We start from the raw sequence: 17,859 nt of genomic DNA, 5'->3' as shown, positions 1-17,859 counted from the left end.
GACGCCGGCGCCCCCGGCCCCCGGCCCCCCGGCCCGACCCGGGGGCCGGGGCGCCGCGTGCAGGGCCGTGCGGTCGCGGCCGCCCGCCGCCGCCGCCTCCGTCGCCCGCCGCCGAGCCCCGGGCCGGGGCGTCCCGGGGGCGCCGGGCGCGGGGGCCGGGCCGGGGCCGGGGGCGGCCGCGGCGGGCTCGGGCCCCGGGCCGCGCGGCGGGCGGGCCGCGGGAGGGACTGGAACAAACAACGGCGGCCATGTTGAGAGGGGATCGTGCGGCCAAACTTCGCAGGCTGCGGGCCGCGCGCCTCACCCGGGCCCCTGTCCCCCTTCCCGGCCAGGATGACAGTGAAGTTGGGAGACGGCGCCGGCGGGGAGGAAGGGCTCAAGAGGCTGGGCAAGAGGTCGGCCGATGAGGACTCGCTGGAGGGAGAGGGGCCCGGCGGCGCGGACGCGGCGGAGGACGGCGGCGGCACAAAGAGGGACGGCAAGACCCCCCGCGACGGCGGCGACGGCCCCCAGGCCCCCGCGGGCGGCCCGCAGGCCCCGTCCCCCCCGCCCGCCGGCCCCCAGGACCAGCACCACTTCCTCAGGTCCAGCGTGAGGCCGCAGAGCAAGAGGCTCAGGAAGGACTCGTCCTGCGCCGGGGGGAGCAGCGGCGCCGGCGGCTCAGCGCCCCGCGGCAAAGGTAGGGGACCCCGGCCCCTTGCAGGGTCTGCACCCCGCTCCCCGCCCCCGCGCTTGTCCCCCCACGCCGGCTCTGGGCGGCCCTTTGGAGGGGCACCTGCCCCCTTCCTCCCCCAGAGAGGCCGTTTCCTTCTGTGTTTCAACTGTGTTCAGAGGAAATGAGTGTTCTCTCTCTGGGCCAATGCATGGATTCCTGAAGGCTGGGTCTCCCCTGGAAGAACCCTTGATGATTTATCTGGTAGGCTGCTTTCCAGGCAGACAACAGTTGAGGATTGGGGAGAGGAAATACCTGCTGCGGTATCTCTTTCCCAGACATCATCTGGTGGAAACACAGCGAAGGAAGGAACGGGCTCCTGAAACGCATTCGGAGAAAGATGGCTAAGGAGCCAGGGGTGGATGCTGAAGGGTCTGACGGGAGCTCCGCGCCCCCAGCACATGTGCGCACACGCGGGGCTCAAAAACACGAAGGGCATCAAGACGTGGACCTTGGCAGTTGAGCCAAGATTTCCTTGGGTGCTGGGAAGGCGTCTCCCCTGGTGTAGGACGTGGTGAGAGCAGCTGTGGCCTGGGGTAAAGGAGCTGCGGTCTACAGTGTTTGTCCTGGTCACCGAGAATTTGGGGGCTTTACAAGGGTCCCTGCCAGGATGCCGAGAAAACCACATGTCCGCTTTGTTCCTGATGTGGTCTTCCATTGTTGTCTGCTTGTGTCTACTTATATTTCACCCTTTTTGTTTTTTCTAAATTGGATAGGTGACCTGTTCATAGCATCCTTTTCAGGTTTCAGGTCATCATTTCAGGTCAGGGTTGGAGCATTTTTATAGATAGCAAATATAACACCATTTTCTGGTGAGTGTCACAGGCAGAAACCTATCACTTAGTTCCATGACAAATGGCGGTTTCAGTTTACTAGATGGTCCTGATAATTGTGAGGCGGGGTGCCCACAGGAGCTGGTGGGGTGCCCACTTTGGAGATCTGTGCTGCATGCCACTCCTGCCTCATTTTGGCCGAGCAGGACTGGCCTCTGAAATCGTGGCCCACCTCATTTTTTGGGTAATGACTCTCGGTGTAAGTATACTTACTTGAAGATGGAAGCATAAAGTAATTTTGTATGCTTCGGAAGCTAAAACGTGGAGTTCCCGTGGTGGCACAGTGGTAATGAATATAGCATCCATGAGGACTCGGGTTTGATCATGGCCCCGCTCAGTAGGTTAGGGCTCCGGCATTGCTGTGAGCTGCAGTGTAGATCAAAGACAAGGCTCAGATCTGGCGTGGCTGCGACTGTGGTGTAGGCGGCCGCTGCAGCTCCCATTCAACCCCTGGCCTGGGAGCTTCCATATGCTGCAGATGCGGCCCTGAAAAGGAAAAAAAAAAAAAAAGTTGAAACTTGCCTTAAGGAAGCTGATTTTGTGCAAAAGTTGCTGATCAGTTAGGAAAGTGTTAATTTGTTTTACTGGCGCTACTTGTTTTGTAAAAGATAGTTTTTTTACTCCTGGTTGCAGATATGTCTGGGTCATCACGTGTAAGCTCCTGGGGTGCCTTCGAGGGTTTGTGGTTTCAGAAGCCGGGCTCTGGAGTCCAGGCGGGTTCCCGGCTGCCCCTGGCCCTCTGACCTCGGCCTGCTCACCTGATCTCTCGCACCTGCTTTTCCGTCAGAGCAGCAGCATCCACAGCTCTGAGAGGAGGGCCGCAGGCTCGCTCTACTTTGTCCACGTGCGGCTGCTGGGGTGCAACGAGGTGCCGGTGTGAACCTGCCCCCGTCCATGGCCACCTGTATGTGAGCAGACGTGATGCTAAAACTTCCGTTAGAATCGTGGCAGTCGGGCAAGGGGAGGTTTGCTTCTGTTTGCAGTTGAGCCAGGCCCAGATGGAGAAGGGTTCCTGGATCAGCCTGGCCTCAGATCTGTTCTTGGTTCTTGCCCAAGGTGTGGCTTGGAGCAGCAATCCACTTTCCATTAGTAGAGTGGAGGTTTGGTGGAATTTGTGCTTCTCGTGGCGGGTGTGTTTTCCTTTTGTCGAGAGCAGCTGGTTCTCCATGCGAACGATGAGGCTGCCCCGGGACGGTGTCCGGGAGAGGTGCAGAAGGCATGAGGCCTCGCTTCGCAGAACCTGGCCCTCTCCTGGCCTTGGGCCTCCTGGTGGGGCCCCCTCGGCTGTTGTTCACCACGCCCAGGACCCCCCCCCCCCCCCCCGCACGGTCAGGGCAGCCGCTGCTCCGTCCTGGCCTACATGCGACAGCATGTCTGTGGCCTTCCGAAAAAGATGCCTCGAGGAGTGTTTGTCTTACCTCCAGTGGTGAGCCTTCCAGGCTCCATCCTAATGGTTGGAGAACTTTGCTGCAGGTTTGGGAGGAAAAGGCTTTTGGGGGAAGGACTTTCTTCTCTTTTTTTTCCTCGCACAACTATATTTTCTTTCTTTATAATAGACTCTTGCCAACTTAAATGAAAAATTATTCTTTTTGTGGTTCAGGGCTGAGTCAAATTCTTTTGGATTTTTTTTTTTTTTTTCTTTTGGCCACACCTGCAGCATGCAGAAGTTTCCAGGCTATAGATTACACCCGAGACACAGCTGTAACCTGAACCACAGTAGGGACAGCGCTGGATCCTTAACCTGCAGAACCCCTGGGGAACTCCCAAATTCTTTTTTTTTTCTTTTGCTCTTTAGGGCTGCAGCTGCTGCATGTGAAAGTTTCCAGGCTAGGGGTTGAATCAGAGCTACAGCTGCCGGCCCACACCACAGCCACAGCAGCACCGGATCCTTAACTCACTGAGCGGGCAGTGGTGGACCCGACCTTCTCATGGATACTAGTTGGGTTCTGTTCTGCTGAGCCACGACGGGAACTCCCTGAGTTCTTTTTGAGTTGAGCGAGGGAAGGTAGCTCAGGTTTCTCATCCCTGTGCCAGGCATCTTGCATCTCTGTTACCTTGCATTTATGTGGGTGCAGACACTGAGGTTTGCTGTTTAAATAACCCGCTCCACTTGACCAGAAGGTCAGCTGCAGGTCAGCAGCCAGTGGATCTGCGTGATGCCACAACAGATGCTCCTCTGGCCCTACTGTGCTGCCCAGGGACACGCTCGAGGCTGAGTTGGCAACCTGTAGAACACAGGCCGGGAGACAGGGCTCCCGGGGCCTTCCTCACCTGGCCAGTTCACCATCTGGGCGGTGGTGGGCAAATGAGTGCTTCTCAGTGGGGGCAGCGCGGGTGCCCGCCTCACCACGGGGAGCCCTGCGTGAAGCCCCGTGGGAGTGACCAGCCCACAGACTCCCGGTGCTTCTCGTGGGGAGGACGCGTGAGGCCAGGAGTCTGACAGGCGGGCCAGGCGGGGGGAGGGTAGGGGTCCCGGGCTTGCCCTTGTCAGAACTTGGGGGGGGGGCGGCAGGGGGCAGAGTCAGAAAACGCACCGGCTCCACCACGGGTGACATCCCTGGTGTGACCGCGCGTGCGCGTGCTGAGCTGGCCATGAGCTGCGCACAGAAAGTCCGTATTTTGCATCCTTTTTGGGCCGACGGTAGCTTCTAGGTGTTTTTGTTTGTTTGTTTGTTTGTTGTCTTTTTCAGGCTGCACCCATGGCATCTGGAGGTTCCCAGGCTAGGGGTCGAATTGGAGCTGCAGCTGCCGGCCTATACCACAGCCACAGCAACGCGGGATCCTTAACCCAGTCAGCGAGGCCGGGCATCGACCCTGTGTCTTCATGGATGCCAGTCAGACTCGTTTCCACCAAGTCCCGACGGGAACTGCAGCTTCTAGGTGTTTTTGAAAGGCGCCTCATGAGCTACCTCGCCCTGCTGTGGGCGTCCTCTGGGCCACGGTGTCCTGCCGGCAAGAAGGGCGTACCAGCCCTTGGGCGACCTCGCTTTTCCACCCAGAGCCGCTGCTGCGGGCGGAGGGCTGTCCCCAACTTTGCAAACAGGTGCTTCAGCTGCACTCACCTGACTCGGGGCAGAGGCGTCCACTGTGCGGGGCGAGGGCGGACTTGGGTCCCCTGTGGCCGGTGGTGCCTGGAATTGGGCGCGCTTCTCTCCGCCGGGCTCTGCTCGGGGCGCGGGGAGCCGGCGTGCGTGGCTGGCCTGGCGCCGCTCCCCCTCTGTGCCGCGGTCTGTTGGCCTTGCTCTGCAGGCACCGGGGCCGGGGGATGTGCCTGATCACCCAGAACTCAGAGACTGGAGAGGCGCCTATGCCACGGCCCATCCAGGAAACAACGCCAAGCCGGGCCTGGAGCCGCGTGGCGGGCAAGACGCTCCCGACCACGACACCTGGTCCTGGTCCTGACCCGCAGCCCTGTGCACACACGGTCAGGGCCGCTTCCAAGACACCACCGTGGAACTGGGCCGGATGGGAGGAATACGCCTGTGATCTGGAGGTTCTGGGGGGCCATTCAGTTCAGAGCTGTGCCGGTGGCGTTTGCTCCGCGTCAGAGACGTGGGGAGGCAGTGTGGACAGCAGATGAGTTTGGTTTGCCGGCCGAGCTCATCTTCAGGTCACGCTTCATTGACTGGTGCCTCCTGAGCGTCTGGAATTGTCTCGAGCCTCCACGCGAGCCTGAGGATGTTCATTTCCTCTGGGACGTTGCGTCTTGTCCTGGATGATGTGCATACAGCGGAGTCCCAAGTGGAAAGACCAGCGGTGTCGGAGTCGGTGCTGTGGTGGAGCCTTGATCCCGTGAGGCAGCTGCGGGGCTCTTAGCACCAAGGACTGCATGTGAAATGCCAGGAGAAGACCTTCCCAGGGCTTCATGGCTTAGCGGGGATGTCTGGAATTTCCTGCGGAAAACCATTTGGAAGCCTCCACCTCATTTCACGGAGAGCGCCTTTGCTTTGCTGGCAGCAGTGGGCTGACGCCTCGGAGGAGGCCGGCCCTGGTCTCAGTGGAGGGGGCCCGGAGGCGCCCGGAGGCCCGGAGGCCCGGGCTGCGCTGGGCTGGGCGTGTCCTGGGACCACGAGCTTCCAGGCCAGCTTCAGATACGGGAGGAGGACGCTGTGGAGCCCGGGACCCAGGATGGGGGCTCTTTCGAGATGGGCTGGACGAGGAGTGTGTGGGAGGGAGGCTGGGTCGCCTCCTGCGGTGAAACCGAGCTGCAGCGGGCACAGCTGACGACGGACGGGGGCGTCTGGGTTCATCTGATGGGTGACACTCTTACCAGAATCGGCTTGCTGATGTCCTCCCCTCTCTGTGGCCCTGCTGGAGCTGGTGTCCCCTTAGCTACATCTGGCGGTTCCGGCGTGTGACTCGGATGGCGTGTGTCACCTCCAGGAGCCTTGGCCTGGCACTTCCTGTCTCGACGGCGGCGTGCTGTGACCCAAGGGTGACGAGTGGGGCCAGCGTGTGTGCCATCTCAGCCTGTGCGCTCACATGCCGGGGGCCCTCCGGGGGGGCGGGCAGGCCCGAAGACGCCTGCATCAGCTGGACTGGCAGCGGGTGAAGTCGGGAGGCCCGCTGGCCTCTCCCGCCGGGATGGACATTTCTGAAGCTCTCAAGTTGGCCTCGTTTCCTGCCACCCTGGGGTTTCATGGTTACCCTCGGATGGAGGGTCACCACGTCCAGAGGAAAGCTCCAGGACTGGCGGCGTGTGGAGACAGGGACGGTGGCGGCGTCTTCCAGTTCCAGCCAAATTAAGTCACAGAGTTTTGTTTCTAGAGGTCCCGTCCTCCAGAGTCCTGCCGCCTGCGACTCACTGGCCCGTGGCCCCTCTGTTTCCTCATCTGTCATGGACTGAGGGGCCGTTGGGATCGAGGGCCCTGCAGCCTCTGATTCTCGTGGCTCTGTGCGTAATGAACATAGACACAGCCGTGACCCAGGTGGCAGCCGTCACCCTGTCATGTGTTCTGGGAGGACGGCGCCCGGGTCTGGGGTGTGAGGGTGATTTGTCTTCTTTCTGTTTTTCTTTTCTGGCCACGCCCACAGCATGTGGACGTTCCCGGGCCAGGGATCAAACCCCAGCCACTGAGGTGACAATGCCAGATCCCTGACCTGCAGCGCCGCCAGGGAACTCCCTGTTCTCGCTGTTGAACACTCATTTGGCTTTAATTTCCCCCGTGAGCGGGAGAGGCTGGGCGTCTCTGCAGTGGACCTCTGGCCCGTGGAGGGGGCGCTGCCTCTCGCCCCCCCCCCAGAGCCGCTGTTGTCCCCAGCATCAGCTGTTGTACTGTCCTTCACGTTGCTGGCTTGGGGTGTCCTGTCCACCTGGTCTCCTTCGCGTGGAAGCCCTTTGTCTCCTTGTCTCGGGTCCGCAGCACTTGAGCCGGTGCCATTTGCTGGCCAGCAGGATGCCCGCCTCGTGGGATTCTCAGCAACGCACACGCTGTTCTCTTGAGGGCCACCAGGGTAATAAGCCTGGGCCGGTGCGCTCGCAAGAGGCCCTTGTTTTGGGAAAGGAGAGCTCACCCGAGGTTGAAAGCGACTCTGACATCCTTTGTCAGGCAGCCCTGCCTCAGATGAGGGCACAGCGGGAGTTGGGGGCTCCAAATCCACCAGGCCTTCGGGTGTCTGACAGTGCAGTTTATCATTTACTGGTTTTTTAATGGCTGCGCCCTTGGCACATGGAAGTTCCCGGGCTGGGGATTGAATCCAAGCTGCAGCGACAGCCTCTGCTGCAGCTGAGGCAGTGCCGCCTCCTTTAACCCACTGTATCCGGCCGGGGATCAAACCTGTGCCTTTGCAGCTACCCGAGCTGCCATAGTCGGATTCTCAACCCACCGCAGCACCGCAGGGACTCAGTTTTAAATGGCACGCGCACCCTGGCTCCCACAAAGCTTCTCTGACTGACTTACTAAAACGGGGAGAGACCGATGATCCCTGAAGATGTGCCGCAGGTTGCCACACCTGTGGAAGCCATCGCAGAAGTGGAGGCTCAGGGACGAGGTCACGGTCTGGTCTGCTCTGGTCTGGTGAGGGTCATGTGCGGAGCCTGCGCTGCAGCACACAGAGGGCTGGTGCCGTTCCTGCCGTGCCCGATGGAGGGAGGGAGCCGCTGCCACAGGTGGGGCTTTAGGCTTGACTGTATGCGATTTTGCGCTGGCCCATGGGGCTTTGTGCAGTGGGAGCAAAGTCCTGTGTTGTCCAGCACAGTAGCCCACTGGCTACATGCAGACGCTGTGTGACGGGTGGGACTGAGGAACTGGGGCTTTTAATTTCAATTTTCTTTTCTTGCTTTTGAGGGCTGCCCCCCAGCATATGGAGGTTCTCAGGCCAGGGGTTGAATCTGAGCTGCAGGTGCCGGCCTACATCCCAGCCACAGCAACGCAGGATCCTTAACCCACTGAGTGAGGCCAGGGATGGAACTCGTGTCCTCATGGATACTAGTTGAGTTCGTTGACTGCTGAGCCACGGTGGGAACTCCAGACTTCTAGATTTCATTTCTTTTGTTTCTCAGGATTTTTATTTTCTCGTGATGCTCAGCCCCCAGGCTACACTTGGTTGCTGGGTGGGTAGGAACCAGATGGGACCAGGAAGTGGATGGCAAAGCTCCTGATTAGCTCATTAGGAAAATATTTTACCATAATCTGCATTGCTTTAGCTTTTTTTTTTTTTTTTTTTAAGGGCCACCCCTGTGGCTTATGGAAGTTTCCCCCAGGCCAGGGTTGAATCAGAGCTGCAGCTGCCTGCCTACACCACAGCCACAGCAACGCAGGGTCCGAGCCGCGTCTGTGCCCTACACCACAGCTCATGGCAACTCGGGATCCTTAACCCACTGAGCGAGGCCAGGGATCAAACCCACAACCCAGTGGTTCCCAGTCGGATTCGTTAACCACTGCGCCACGATGGGAACTCCAGCTTTTGCCTTTTAAAACTTTTTCGTTGGGCCGCACTGGTGGCACGTGGAAGTTCCCCGGGCCAGGGATCACACCCACGCTGCCGCAGCTGCCTAGGCTGCTGCCGTGACAACCCCAGACCCTTTCCCGCCAAGCCGCCAGAGGATTCCAGAACACCTCGCTTTCACGATCCTTTTTTCACCTGCGTTTGGGGTGAGGACCCCTCACTGTCATGGCCCTGCGGTTCTGTGCATGGCGGGCTGCTTATCTCCGGCTGCCTGGGCATCCCGTCCCCTCCCTGTTCCCTCGAGGCGGGGCGGGATGGCCAGATCGCCTCAGGTCACGACCTTCTCTGTCTGACACCTTCACCTCTGCTCTCCTGAGCCCGTGTCCAGGGCTGGCATGGAAGCCCCCTGGCTGGACTGCGTGTGCTCCCACCTTGGTGGTTCTCAGGGCCCGTCTTTGTTGTTGCTGTTCTTTTTTGGCCGTCCCACGGCAGCACACGGAGCTCCCCTGCCAGGGATCGAATCGGAGCCACAGTCACGACCTAAGCCATAGCTCCGGCAATGCCCGATCCTTCACCCACTGTGTTGCGGATCGAACCTGGACCCAGTGCTCCCAAGACACGGCCAATCCCATTGCACCTCAGCCGGATCTCCTCCAGAGCTCATCTCGAGCTGAGGAATGGGTGCTTCAAGAGCAGCCGTGGGGGGAGTTCCCGTCGTGGCGCAGTGGTTAACGAATCTGACTAGGAACCATGAGGTTGCAGGTTCGGTCCCTGCCGTTGTTCAGTGGGTTAACGATCTGGCGTTGCCGTGAGCTGTGGTGTAGGTTGCAGATGCAGCTCAGATTCTGCGTTGCTGTGGCTCTGGTGTAGGCTGGTGGCTACGGCTCCGATTAGACCCCTAGCCTGGGAACCTCCATATGCCGCGGGAGCGGCCCAAGAAATAGCAAAAAGACAAAAAAAAAAAGAGCGGCCGTGGGTCGTGGGTCCCTGAGAACAGCAGATTTTGCTGGTGCAAATGGATCAAGAGAAAGTTTAAGGCTCCTTGAAGCCGCTGAGGTGTCCTGTGGTCATCACATCTCGCAGGAGGCAGTGTCTTGCACACACTGAAATGTCTTCTTGAGTTTGACGTTAAATTTACTGGAAAGAAATAATCATTTCACCCCACACCTCCTTCGGGAAAGAGCAGCGCTGTGCATGTGCTGCGGGGCTTGGGCTCGAGGAGCAGAGGGAGCGTGTGCCTCTGGCGGGCTGTGTCCCGCGCTCGGCAGAGCCGCACGGCCCCTTTCTCCCCTCCCTGGGGACACGGGCGAGTCGGGACCATGTCCCTTACGGAACGGCCTGTGGCTGGGGCTGGGTCCCCAGGGCTGACGTGCTGTCGTGGGGCCTGGGCGGGACTGCTCCCTAGGATACATCACCGTCTCCTTTCTCCTGAAGGAGCTGACGGCGGCGCATCCTCGGCTGGGAACGGGTCAGGGGGCCCGCCTGCCCCCGCCGGGGGCTCCCGCGCCTCCTCCCGGAGCCTCGGGTCTTCGGGCGGCGAGAAGGAGGAGGGCAAGAAAGTGCGGCGGCAGTGGGAGTCGTGGAGCACCGAGGACAAGAACACCTTCTTTGAGGGGCTGTACGAGGTGAGTGCCCGCGGGACCCGCCCAGCGCCAGCCTCCTCGCGGCCCTTTGCCCGCTGACCGCGGGCCTGACCTCCTCCCGTGGCTGTCGGCCCGTCCCGCTGAGGCGGCTGTTAGCACGTGTCGTTCTGCGCTGCTCTTCTTTCTTCTGGCCACCCCCGTGGCCTGCGAAAGTCCTCGGGCTGGGATCGAACCCATGTCACAGCGGCACCTTGAGCCACACCAGTGACCACACCGTACCTTTAACCTGCTGACCACCAGGGCGCTCCTAGGAAGGGTCTTTGTCTGCTGCTTTTCCTCCTCTCCCAGGGTTTTCTCAAACCCCTTCTTGGTCGGGCAGTGGTGCCCCTCCCCGGGCCTCCCCCTCGACTCGGGAGGGTGTCCCTGAGAGGCAGGGGCAAGGAGGCACTTGCCACATCTGTCAGAGCAGCCAGCACACCCCTGGCACATCATGGCTGCCGGGACAGTGGAGAGTCCTTCGCATAAAGCCGCCCTGTCCCCCGGCTGTGATCCAGCCCTGCTCCTCACTGGCTGGTTTTGCTTCCCAGGTTTTGCTTGTTCAGGTCTCCATAGTGACGCTGAATGCCCTTTGCCAGCCCTGGCAGGTGCGTGTTTCATGACCTTTCCTGGTTCTTTTGCCTGGTATGTGTGTGTATTTTCTTATCTTTTTAGGGCCGCACCTGCGGCGTGTGGGAGCTCCCAGGCTAGGGGATTGCATCAGAGCTGCAGCTGCAGGCCTACACCACAGCCACAGCCATGCAGGATCCAAGCCACATCTGCGACCGACACCTCAGCTCACAGCAACGCCAGATCCTTAACCCACTGGGTGAGGCCGGGCATCAAGCCCGCATCCTCGTGGATACTCGTCGGGTTCATTAACTGCTAAGCCAGCACGGGCACTTCTTGCCCAGGGTTTTTTCAAGCCTATAAGTGTTCCTCTGCAGGCGGAGACAGCGAAGGCCCAGGCTCGCTGCCTGCGTTTGGAAATAAGGTTTTATTGGAAGGCGTGGACAGGCCAGTTCACGAGTGCACTGCCTGTGACCGACCGCACAGCCATTCTCACTGTGCCTGCGGCCTCGGCATCTGAGTGTTTGCGCTCAGGCCAGGCTTTGCTTGGCCAGCCTCGCGTCGCTGACCCTGCGGTTCCTTCCCGGTCCCTTGGTAAGCAGTGCTTCCGCGGCCGTCTGGGCACTCCGGAGTGTTTGACAGCCCCTTTGGGGTGGAGCCTCGGACCAGGTTCTTCCATCCACGAGCCTGATGCTTTTCCTGGTGCAGTAGCTGCGGTGACTGGTGTAGCCACGCCTGTGAAACAAAGCTCCCGAGGGAAGGAGGCTTCGGGGCTGAAACCAGCAGGAGGGGGCCCGCGGTGTGGGCGGAGGCCCCTCTGACCGGCCTGCTCCCTCCCGGGGTCTGGCTGGGCCCGGCCCTTTCTGCCGCAGGACTGGTGTGTCGGTGCCGCCGGTCTCGCCCGTCTGAGCAGAGAGTGGCGTGTCCGCATAGGGCTTGTCCCCATGGAGGTGAAGTCATTCAGACACGCCCAGGTGTGTCCTTGTGTCGCGTCGGCTCTAGGATAGAGAGGGGAGCTGCTCCTGGGGAGCTGTGCCCGTCTCGTGGCTGTGGGCCAGGCCCCGCTGGCCGTGCTTCCTGGAGTGCTCTTGGAGTTGGTAGCCATCGCTGATCTTTCTGGAAGCAGTCATGGTTCGGTGTGTCCCTTGCGTCTTGGGGAGAAGGTGGGCTCTGCGCCCACCCAACTGCTTGGATGCCCAGTGCCCGCAGGACATGGTTGTTGTTTAAAAGCTCGGGTGGAGGAGTTTGTATCAGGGTGCAGCGGAAACTAATGCGACTAGGAACCCCGAGGTTGCAGTTCGATCCCTGGCCTCGCTCAGTGGGTTAAGGATCCAGAGTTGCCGTGAGCTGTGGGGTAGGGCACAGACGCGGCCCAGATCCTGCGTGGCTGTGGCTGTGGTGGAGGCTGACGGCTACAGCTCCGATTCAACCCCTAGCCTGGGAACCTCCATGTACCATGGGTGCCGCCCTAAAAAAATAAAGCCGGGGTGCAGCTCCCAGCTAGTGACCTGCTCTTCCCTTTTTCCTTCCGGGGAGTCAGTGTGTTGGAGTAGCCTTCTTGTAACTTTTCTGCTGGCGAGGTGTCTCGGGGTCTCTGGAAATCCTTGCTTCACAATTCTCCACCGCTGTTCAGGTCACTGACTGCTTCCCACTGTTGGCACTGTTGATGGAGCTCAGCGGGTGTGAGCACGCGCGTGGGTGCCCTCAGCGCATGCTTCATGGGCACGTTCCCGGGTGTCTGGCGGAGCGCGGGGCCACTCTGGTGGGGCCTGGATGGGCGGCTGGTCTGCTAGGGCGCCGCGACCACGAGCGCTGGAGCCTCCGTGGCGTCCACCCAGGAAGCGGCGACGGGGTCGAGCCGCTCCCGTAACTGCGCTGCGGGAGCCCGGCCGCATGCGGGACTCCGACAGCGTCACCCTGTGTGTCGGGGCGACGTTTCTGTGCTCGTCCCCTCCTGCTTCAGGTGCTCCCCAGGGCGAGAGTGCCTTCCCCACTGTCCTCCCCGCACCTTGGCTGGTTTAGTCCCAGACTCCTCCCTGTGGCCGGGGGCAGAGGTCATGGCCCCCAGGACAGGGAGCTGGCGCGAAGGTGGTGGCATGAACCCGTGGGCCATCCTCTTGGTCCTTGACAACCTCTGCTGCCCGTCACAAAGCCCTTAGCCGGCTCCCCACCCCAGCCCCACGTCTGCCTCTTTGCCGCACAGCCCCTGATTCCTGCCTCACCACCCCGCCGCCAGCATCTTCTGCGTGCTTCTTTCTCCCCGAGGGGAGAGCTGCTGGGGCCTCACCTCTGCTGTGCTTTGCCATGTCCCCTCCCGTGTTCCCGGCTGCACTTTCCCAGCGTCCTCCCCCCGCTGCCGGTGCCTCCTGCCCTCCCGGTGGCGGCAGTGTGGACACTGCTGCTTTTCCCGGCGGTCTCGAAGTGGGCGCCCGTCTCCGTGTAGTTCCCTCTTCCTTTCTGCTTGGCCTTTTCTGCCGTTGCTACTGTGGGCACCACCGTTTGTTTGCCTGGTCACGGCTAAGTCTAGAATGGGGGCAGTGCTGGAGATGCAGAGGAGTCCCCCAAGGGTGGCGGTCCTTCCTGGGAGGTAGAACAAGCACACAAGGAGCGGGACCCCCGAAGGCGGCTGCTAATGGCGCCACCAGCATTCAGACGGCCGTGTCCTCTGGGGACGTGGCATCAGGAGTCGAAAAGCCCAGGTTCTGGTCCCCACCTGGGACGTGCATTCTCTCCTGGGCTTGTCACTCCAGCTCTGGCGTTTGCCCAGGCGCGTTCGCTCGTCTGATTGCACATTCTCCTTGCTGTGCTTAGTAATTGGAAATACCGTGAAAGGCAGCGTTCTCTCTTCTCCATTGATGGGCTGACTGAGTTATTTCCCTATTCTCGACTGTGGGTCACCGTATATTCATACCCTTGTCACTTTTCTTTTTAAATGGCCGCTCATGCAGCACGCGGAAGTTCCTGGGCCAGGGATCGAATCTGAGCTGCAGCTGCAACCTACACCGCAGCTGCACCACCGCCGGATCCTTAACCCACTCTGCGACAGCAGGGACTCCATATCCTTGTGATTTTGTTGCCCAGGTTTTTCTGGACTTGGTCCCTGGAAGCCTCTTCGAGCTGGCTCCTGTGTCCTTCTCTCTGAGATGTTCCTTTTAAGCATGAAGCACTTCCTCACGCTCTGGCACCATGAGATGTATCAGACTCACTGGTGTTTCCCTGCCACAGGCCTGGCATTGGCCGTTTTCCCAAGGAGCCTGGGTCCTTTTGGAAAGTGGGATTTAGAAGCCCGGATCTGGCCGCCACGGATGCTCACTGCCACTGGGGTGTGTTGCCGCCCGGTCCTTCCCCGTGCTTCTCACTGGCTTGCTTCCCATGCCCGTGTCGGTAGGTGGTTCTCCGTGTGGCAGCTGTGAGGGCGACTCTTTTCCCTGCATCATAAATTCTGTGTGAGCGTGTGTACCTGGCATCTTAAAATAAAACAAATTCCGTCTTGAAAGTGGAAGATGTCCTCAGCCTCTGGGTGGAGGGTTGAAGGAAGGCCCGTGGGTGTCTTCTGGGCGTATCCTGTGCTGTGCTCCGAATCGGCGTTCATTCACGTTTGCTGCCCCTGTTCAGCTGGAGAATGGCTTCCACAGGCTGGAATCGGCGAGGCTCTTTCTGAAGAGCTGATGTGTTGTTTTATTTTAAGATGCCAGGTGCGCACGCTCAGCATCTGTGCGTCTCCACCCTGTGTTGTGTTCTGACGTGTCTTCACGGAGGTGTCTCATTTCAAGCCTCTGAAGACCTCTAGAGATGGAGCCCCTGGTCCCGGTGACACGCTTCTTGTTGCTCCTGCGCCAGGGACCTTGCCCCGTCGGTGTCCGCGTGCTGTGGCAGGTCTCTCCCTGGGTTTCTCTTGCTGCTTTATCTGTGGTTCTCCTTGAAACCCAAGGTGTTGGGGAAGCCAGGTCGAAGTTCACGCACAAGTACGAGCCAGACCAGAGTGGTCCCCTTTCTCCCTTTGGGGAAAGCGTCCTCATCGCACAGAAGGCTGCCTGGAGCTCCCCTTGGGCTCCGTAGGTTAAGAACCCGACTAGGATGCGTGAGGATGCAGGATCCCCCCCAGCCTCGCTCCGTGGGTTAAGGATCCGGCGTGGCTGTGCGCCGTGGTGCAGGTCACAGACGCGACCCGGATCCCGCGTGGCTGGGGCTGTGCTGCAGGCCGGCAGCAGCGACAGCTCCGACTCGACCCCGAGCCTGGGAACCTCTCTGTGCTGCGGGCGTGGCCCTGAGCAGACTGCCGGTTGTAACCCGTGCTTGTCCCGGGGGCTTGGTCTTCTAGCACGGGAAGGACTTCGAGGCGATTCAGAACAACATCGCGCTCAAGTACCGGAAGAAGGGCAAGCCGGCCGGCATGGTCAAGAACAAGGAGCAGGTGCGGCACTTCTACTACCGCACGTGGCACAAGATCACCAAGTACATCGACTTCGACAACGGTGAGTGCCCCCCCCCGCCCCCCGTGAGGCTCAGGGCTCCCGCTCTGGCAGTGCACGTTCTCCCTGTGCCCTGGGTCAGCCGGGGGGCTCAGAGCTGACACCCTGCACCTTCCCTTCAGATTCACGCCCCGCGTCTGAAGAACGCGGGCGGGAGCATCTTCGTTCGTGCAGCACGTTCTTGGGATAGGTTTCCACAGTGGAGATAAAATCCCACCAGTGTCCCTGCCCGCACCTCGTGAGCGTCTCGGGATGCTGACTGTTCTGGGAGGCCGAGGGCTGGCCTGCAGGTGGGCGTCTGCGGCCGCCCGCCTCCCATCCAGGCTGCCCTTGCCCCCCATCCAGGCTGCCCTTGCCCGAGGCAGGAAGGAGCTCCCGGCGGTCGGGTGCCGGGTTGGGGGCGGGTCCATTTCGGGGCGAGGCCCCACACGCAGGGCCCCTTCCTGCTGAGCTTACGGCCCCACTGAGGTTCCGGCCAGTGAGGTCCCCTCGCTCCTCTCTTCCTGCTGAAACGCCTCCCGTGGGCACCTCCCGGGTGACCTGGATGCTCGTGGAGGGCACTGCCCACAACCCGAGGGCTGCCTGGGGGAGGACTCGGGGCCCCGCGGGCAGCCTCCCATCGCATGGGGCCACGCGGGCAGCGCGGCTCCAGCCCGTCGGGGCAGGGAGATGGCCTGCCGCCGCCGCCGCCGGGGCCCTGTGGGTGGGCTCCCGCTGCCAGCGTGCTGTGGCCGTCCCCCGGTCTGAGCTGGGCCTCGCGCTGGTGCTGCTGCGGGTGCTGGTCCCTTCTCAGGCGTCGTCACCCGTGTCCGGGTGTCTGCGGGCTGGGCTTGCCCTTGGCTGAGACTCGCCGGTAGCTCGGTGGCTGTCTCTGTTTCTTGCTGCGGCATGTTCCGTTCTCTCTGACAGTCATTCTCTGAGTGCGGGTCCTTCAGCTGCTTTGGCGGGTCTTGAAAAGCCCGCTTCAAGGTGAAAATGAGCCTTGGGGGGCTGCCTGGTTACTGGCGTGGGCGTGGGAGATTCCCGAGCTGGCTCGAGCACGTTCCGTGCTTCCAGGGCAACGAGGCTGCAGGCAGCGTGGCCCCTTGGGTTCCTGGTGACATGGTCACATCTTCTCTCTCAAGTCCGGAGGACAGGCAGCATCTTTCCTGGCTATCTCGTCACCTCCCCTCTGGGCAGCCGCCTAATCGCCCCTCCTTCCTGGAGACGTCCATCGCCTTGAGCCCTTCGCCCAACTTGGATGGAGCCCGCCCTGGGTTCTGCAGCCCCCTTGGGGCTGGCCCCTCTCTGCAAGGTCCCCTCCCTGCCCGCGTGGCCTCGTTGCTGCTGTGACCCCACAAGACGTGCCTCCGTTCTGTCGGGTTGACGGCTGCTGCCCCAAGGTCTCCAGCCGGTCCTGATCTTGTCTCCCGGATGGTGGCAGCCCCCTGACCACAGGAGGCCAGGCGCCCGCCTGCCCCTTGGTGCCACCCTGGCCGTCACACTGGGTTGCAGGACATCCAGCCATTTCACAGCCCCTCCCCTGGCCCGGCAGCCGCAGCCCCCCGCCCCCCGTCTGGAGTTGCCTGTTCTGGATGCTCCGTGTGAGCCGAGTCCTAGGCCACAGGCCGTCAGTGTCCAGCTTCCCTCACGGAGTGTGGCTGAATGAGGGCCGCACCTTTGTAAGCCCATGCCGGTGTGTGGACTGCAGAGCGGATGGAAGAAGGTCCCTGAGTGGGGCCCCAGCAAGGCTGGGAGACCTCTGGTCTTTCTCTCGGGGGACCTGGGAACACTTCGCCTGTGACAGCAGCGGAGCCCCGGGCTCCTGAGAGCCTGTCCAAGGCTCCTAATCCTTGTATAGATCACTTTTTCAGAACCGAGTTTTCTATTTACTGATTGATTTTTCTTTTTTCCTTTTTTTTTTTTTTTTTTTTGCTTTTTAGGGCCACACCCGCAGCGTATGGAGGTTCCCAGGCTAGGGGTCCCATCGGAGCTACAGCTGCTGACCTACACCACAGCCACAGCCACAGCAACGTAGGATCCGAGCTGCGTCTGCGACCTACACCACAGCTCACAGCAATGCTGGATCCTTAACCCCCTGAGTGAGGCCAGGGATCGAACCCACGACCTCATGGTTCCTAGTCGGATTCGTTTCTGCTGTGCCACGATGGGAGCTTCTGTTTTTTCTTTTCTTACTCTTATCGCACGGCCAAATTTTGGGTCTTAGAGGAAGGGCCTCCAGGGAGAAAGCAGCCGCGAGGCACACGAGTGACAGCAGTCACTGTCTGAGACCATCGGGGGGTGGCTGCTGTAGCCTGGCTCCCAACTTGGGGTCGGCTTGGGTCACACGGTGCAAAGACTCAAAATAACAGAGTTTTAATTTTTAAGCCCATGAGGTGCCTCCCTCATGTCAGAGACATGGCAGGTCCTTGCTGGGTGCAGGCCGGCCCTGCCCACCTCAGGCTGGCGTTCTTGGGAATGCCTCCCTCAGGGCTGCGCTCCCCGAAGGCCAGGCCTGCATGCTGGGGCCACAGGCAGGCTGGCCAGGGCTGGCGAAGGCATCCTTGTCCTTCCCAGATCAAGCCCCTCTGTCACTGAGGAGCAAGGGGGTCTCGAGCCTTCCAGCCCTGCGCCCTCTGGCCCCGGGCCTGCCTCTCGGGCGCCCAGATGGGCTCTGTGGGGGCCCGTGGGTGAGGAGTCTCGGGACCATCCCGAGCACCTCCTCTGCCTTGCGGGGGGCCACCCCGCGGAACGTCCCGCCGTCCCCTCCTGGCGACGTTGCTCTG

The 17,859-nt window shown here is 61.0% G+C and overlaps 1 protein-coding gene across 7 annotated transcripts in view; it reads left to right on the top strand.

Annotated features, from left to right (window-relative positions):
• The window catches only part of CRAMP1 (cramped chromatin regulator homolog 1), a 50,344-nt gene that overhangs the window by 2,021 nt on the left and 30,464 nt on the right, over window positions 1–17,859 (top strand). For 4 of the 7 annotated variants that reach the window (XR_014840986.1, XM_021086822.2, XM_085017927.1 and 1 more), the window contains exons 2-5: window positions 333–679; window positions 9,868–10,058; window positions 10,604–10,660; window positions 14,944–15,097. Coding sequence is in view for 5 of the 7 variants with exons in the window: in XM_085017927.1 (XP_084874053.1) it covers window positions 333–679; window positions 9,868–10,058; window positions 10,604–10,660; window positions 14,944–15,097 (749 nt within the window). In the remaining 2 variants the exon portion in view is untranslated. The remainder of the gene's footprint in view (window positions 1–332; window positions 680–9,867; window positions 10,059–10,603; window positions 10,661–14,943; window positions 15,098–17,859) is intronic. The other 3 variants (XR_014840987.1, XM_085017928.1, XM_021086823.2) reach the window with 1 other exon arrangement.

The sequence above is a fragment of the Sus scrofa genome, chromosome 3 (genome assembly GCF_054392235.1).
Source record: "Sus scrofa isolate SSC_HxYL_T2T_F1_AM1 chromosome 3, Sscrofa_HxYL_maternal_Yorkshire_Landrace_v2.0, whole genome shotgun sequence".
NCBI lineage: Eukaryota > Metazoa > Chordata > Mammalia > Artiodactyla > Suidae > Sus > Sus scrofa.
This window is presented reverse-complemented; position numbering and strand designations above follow the sequence as displayed.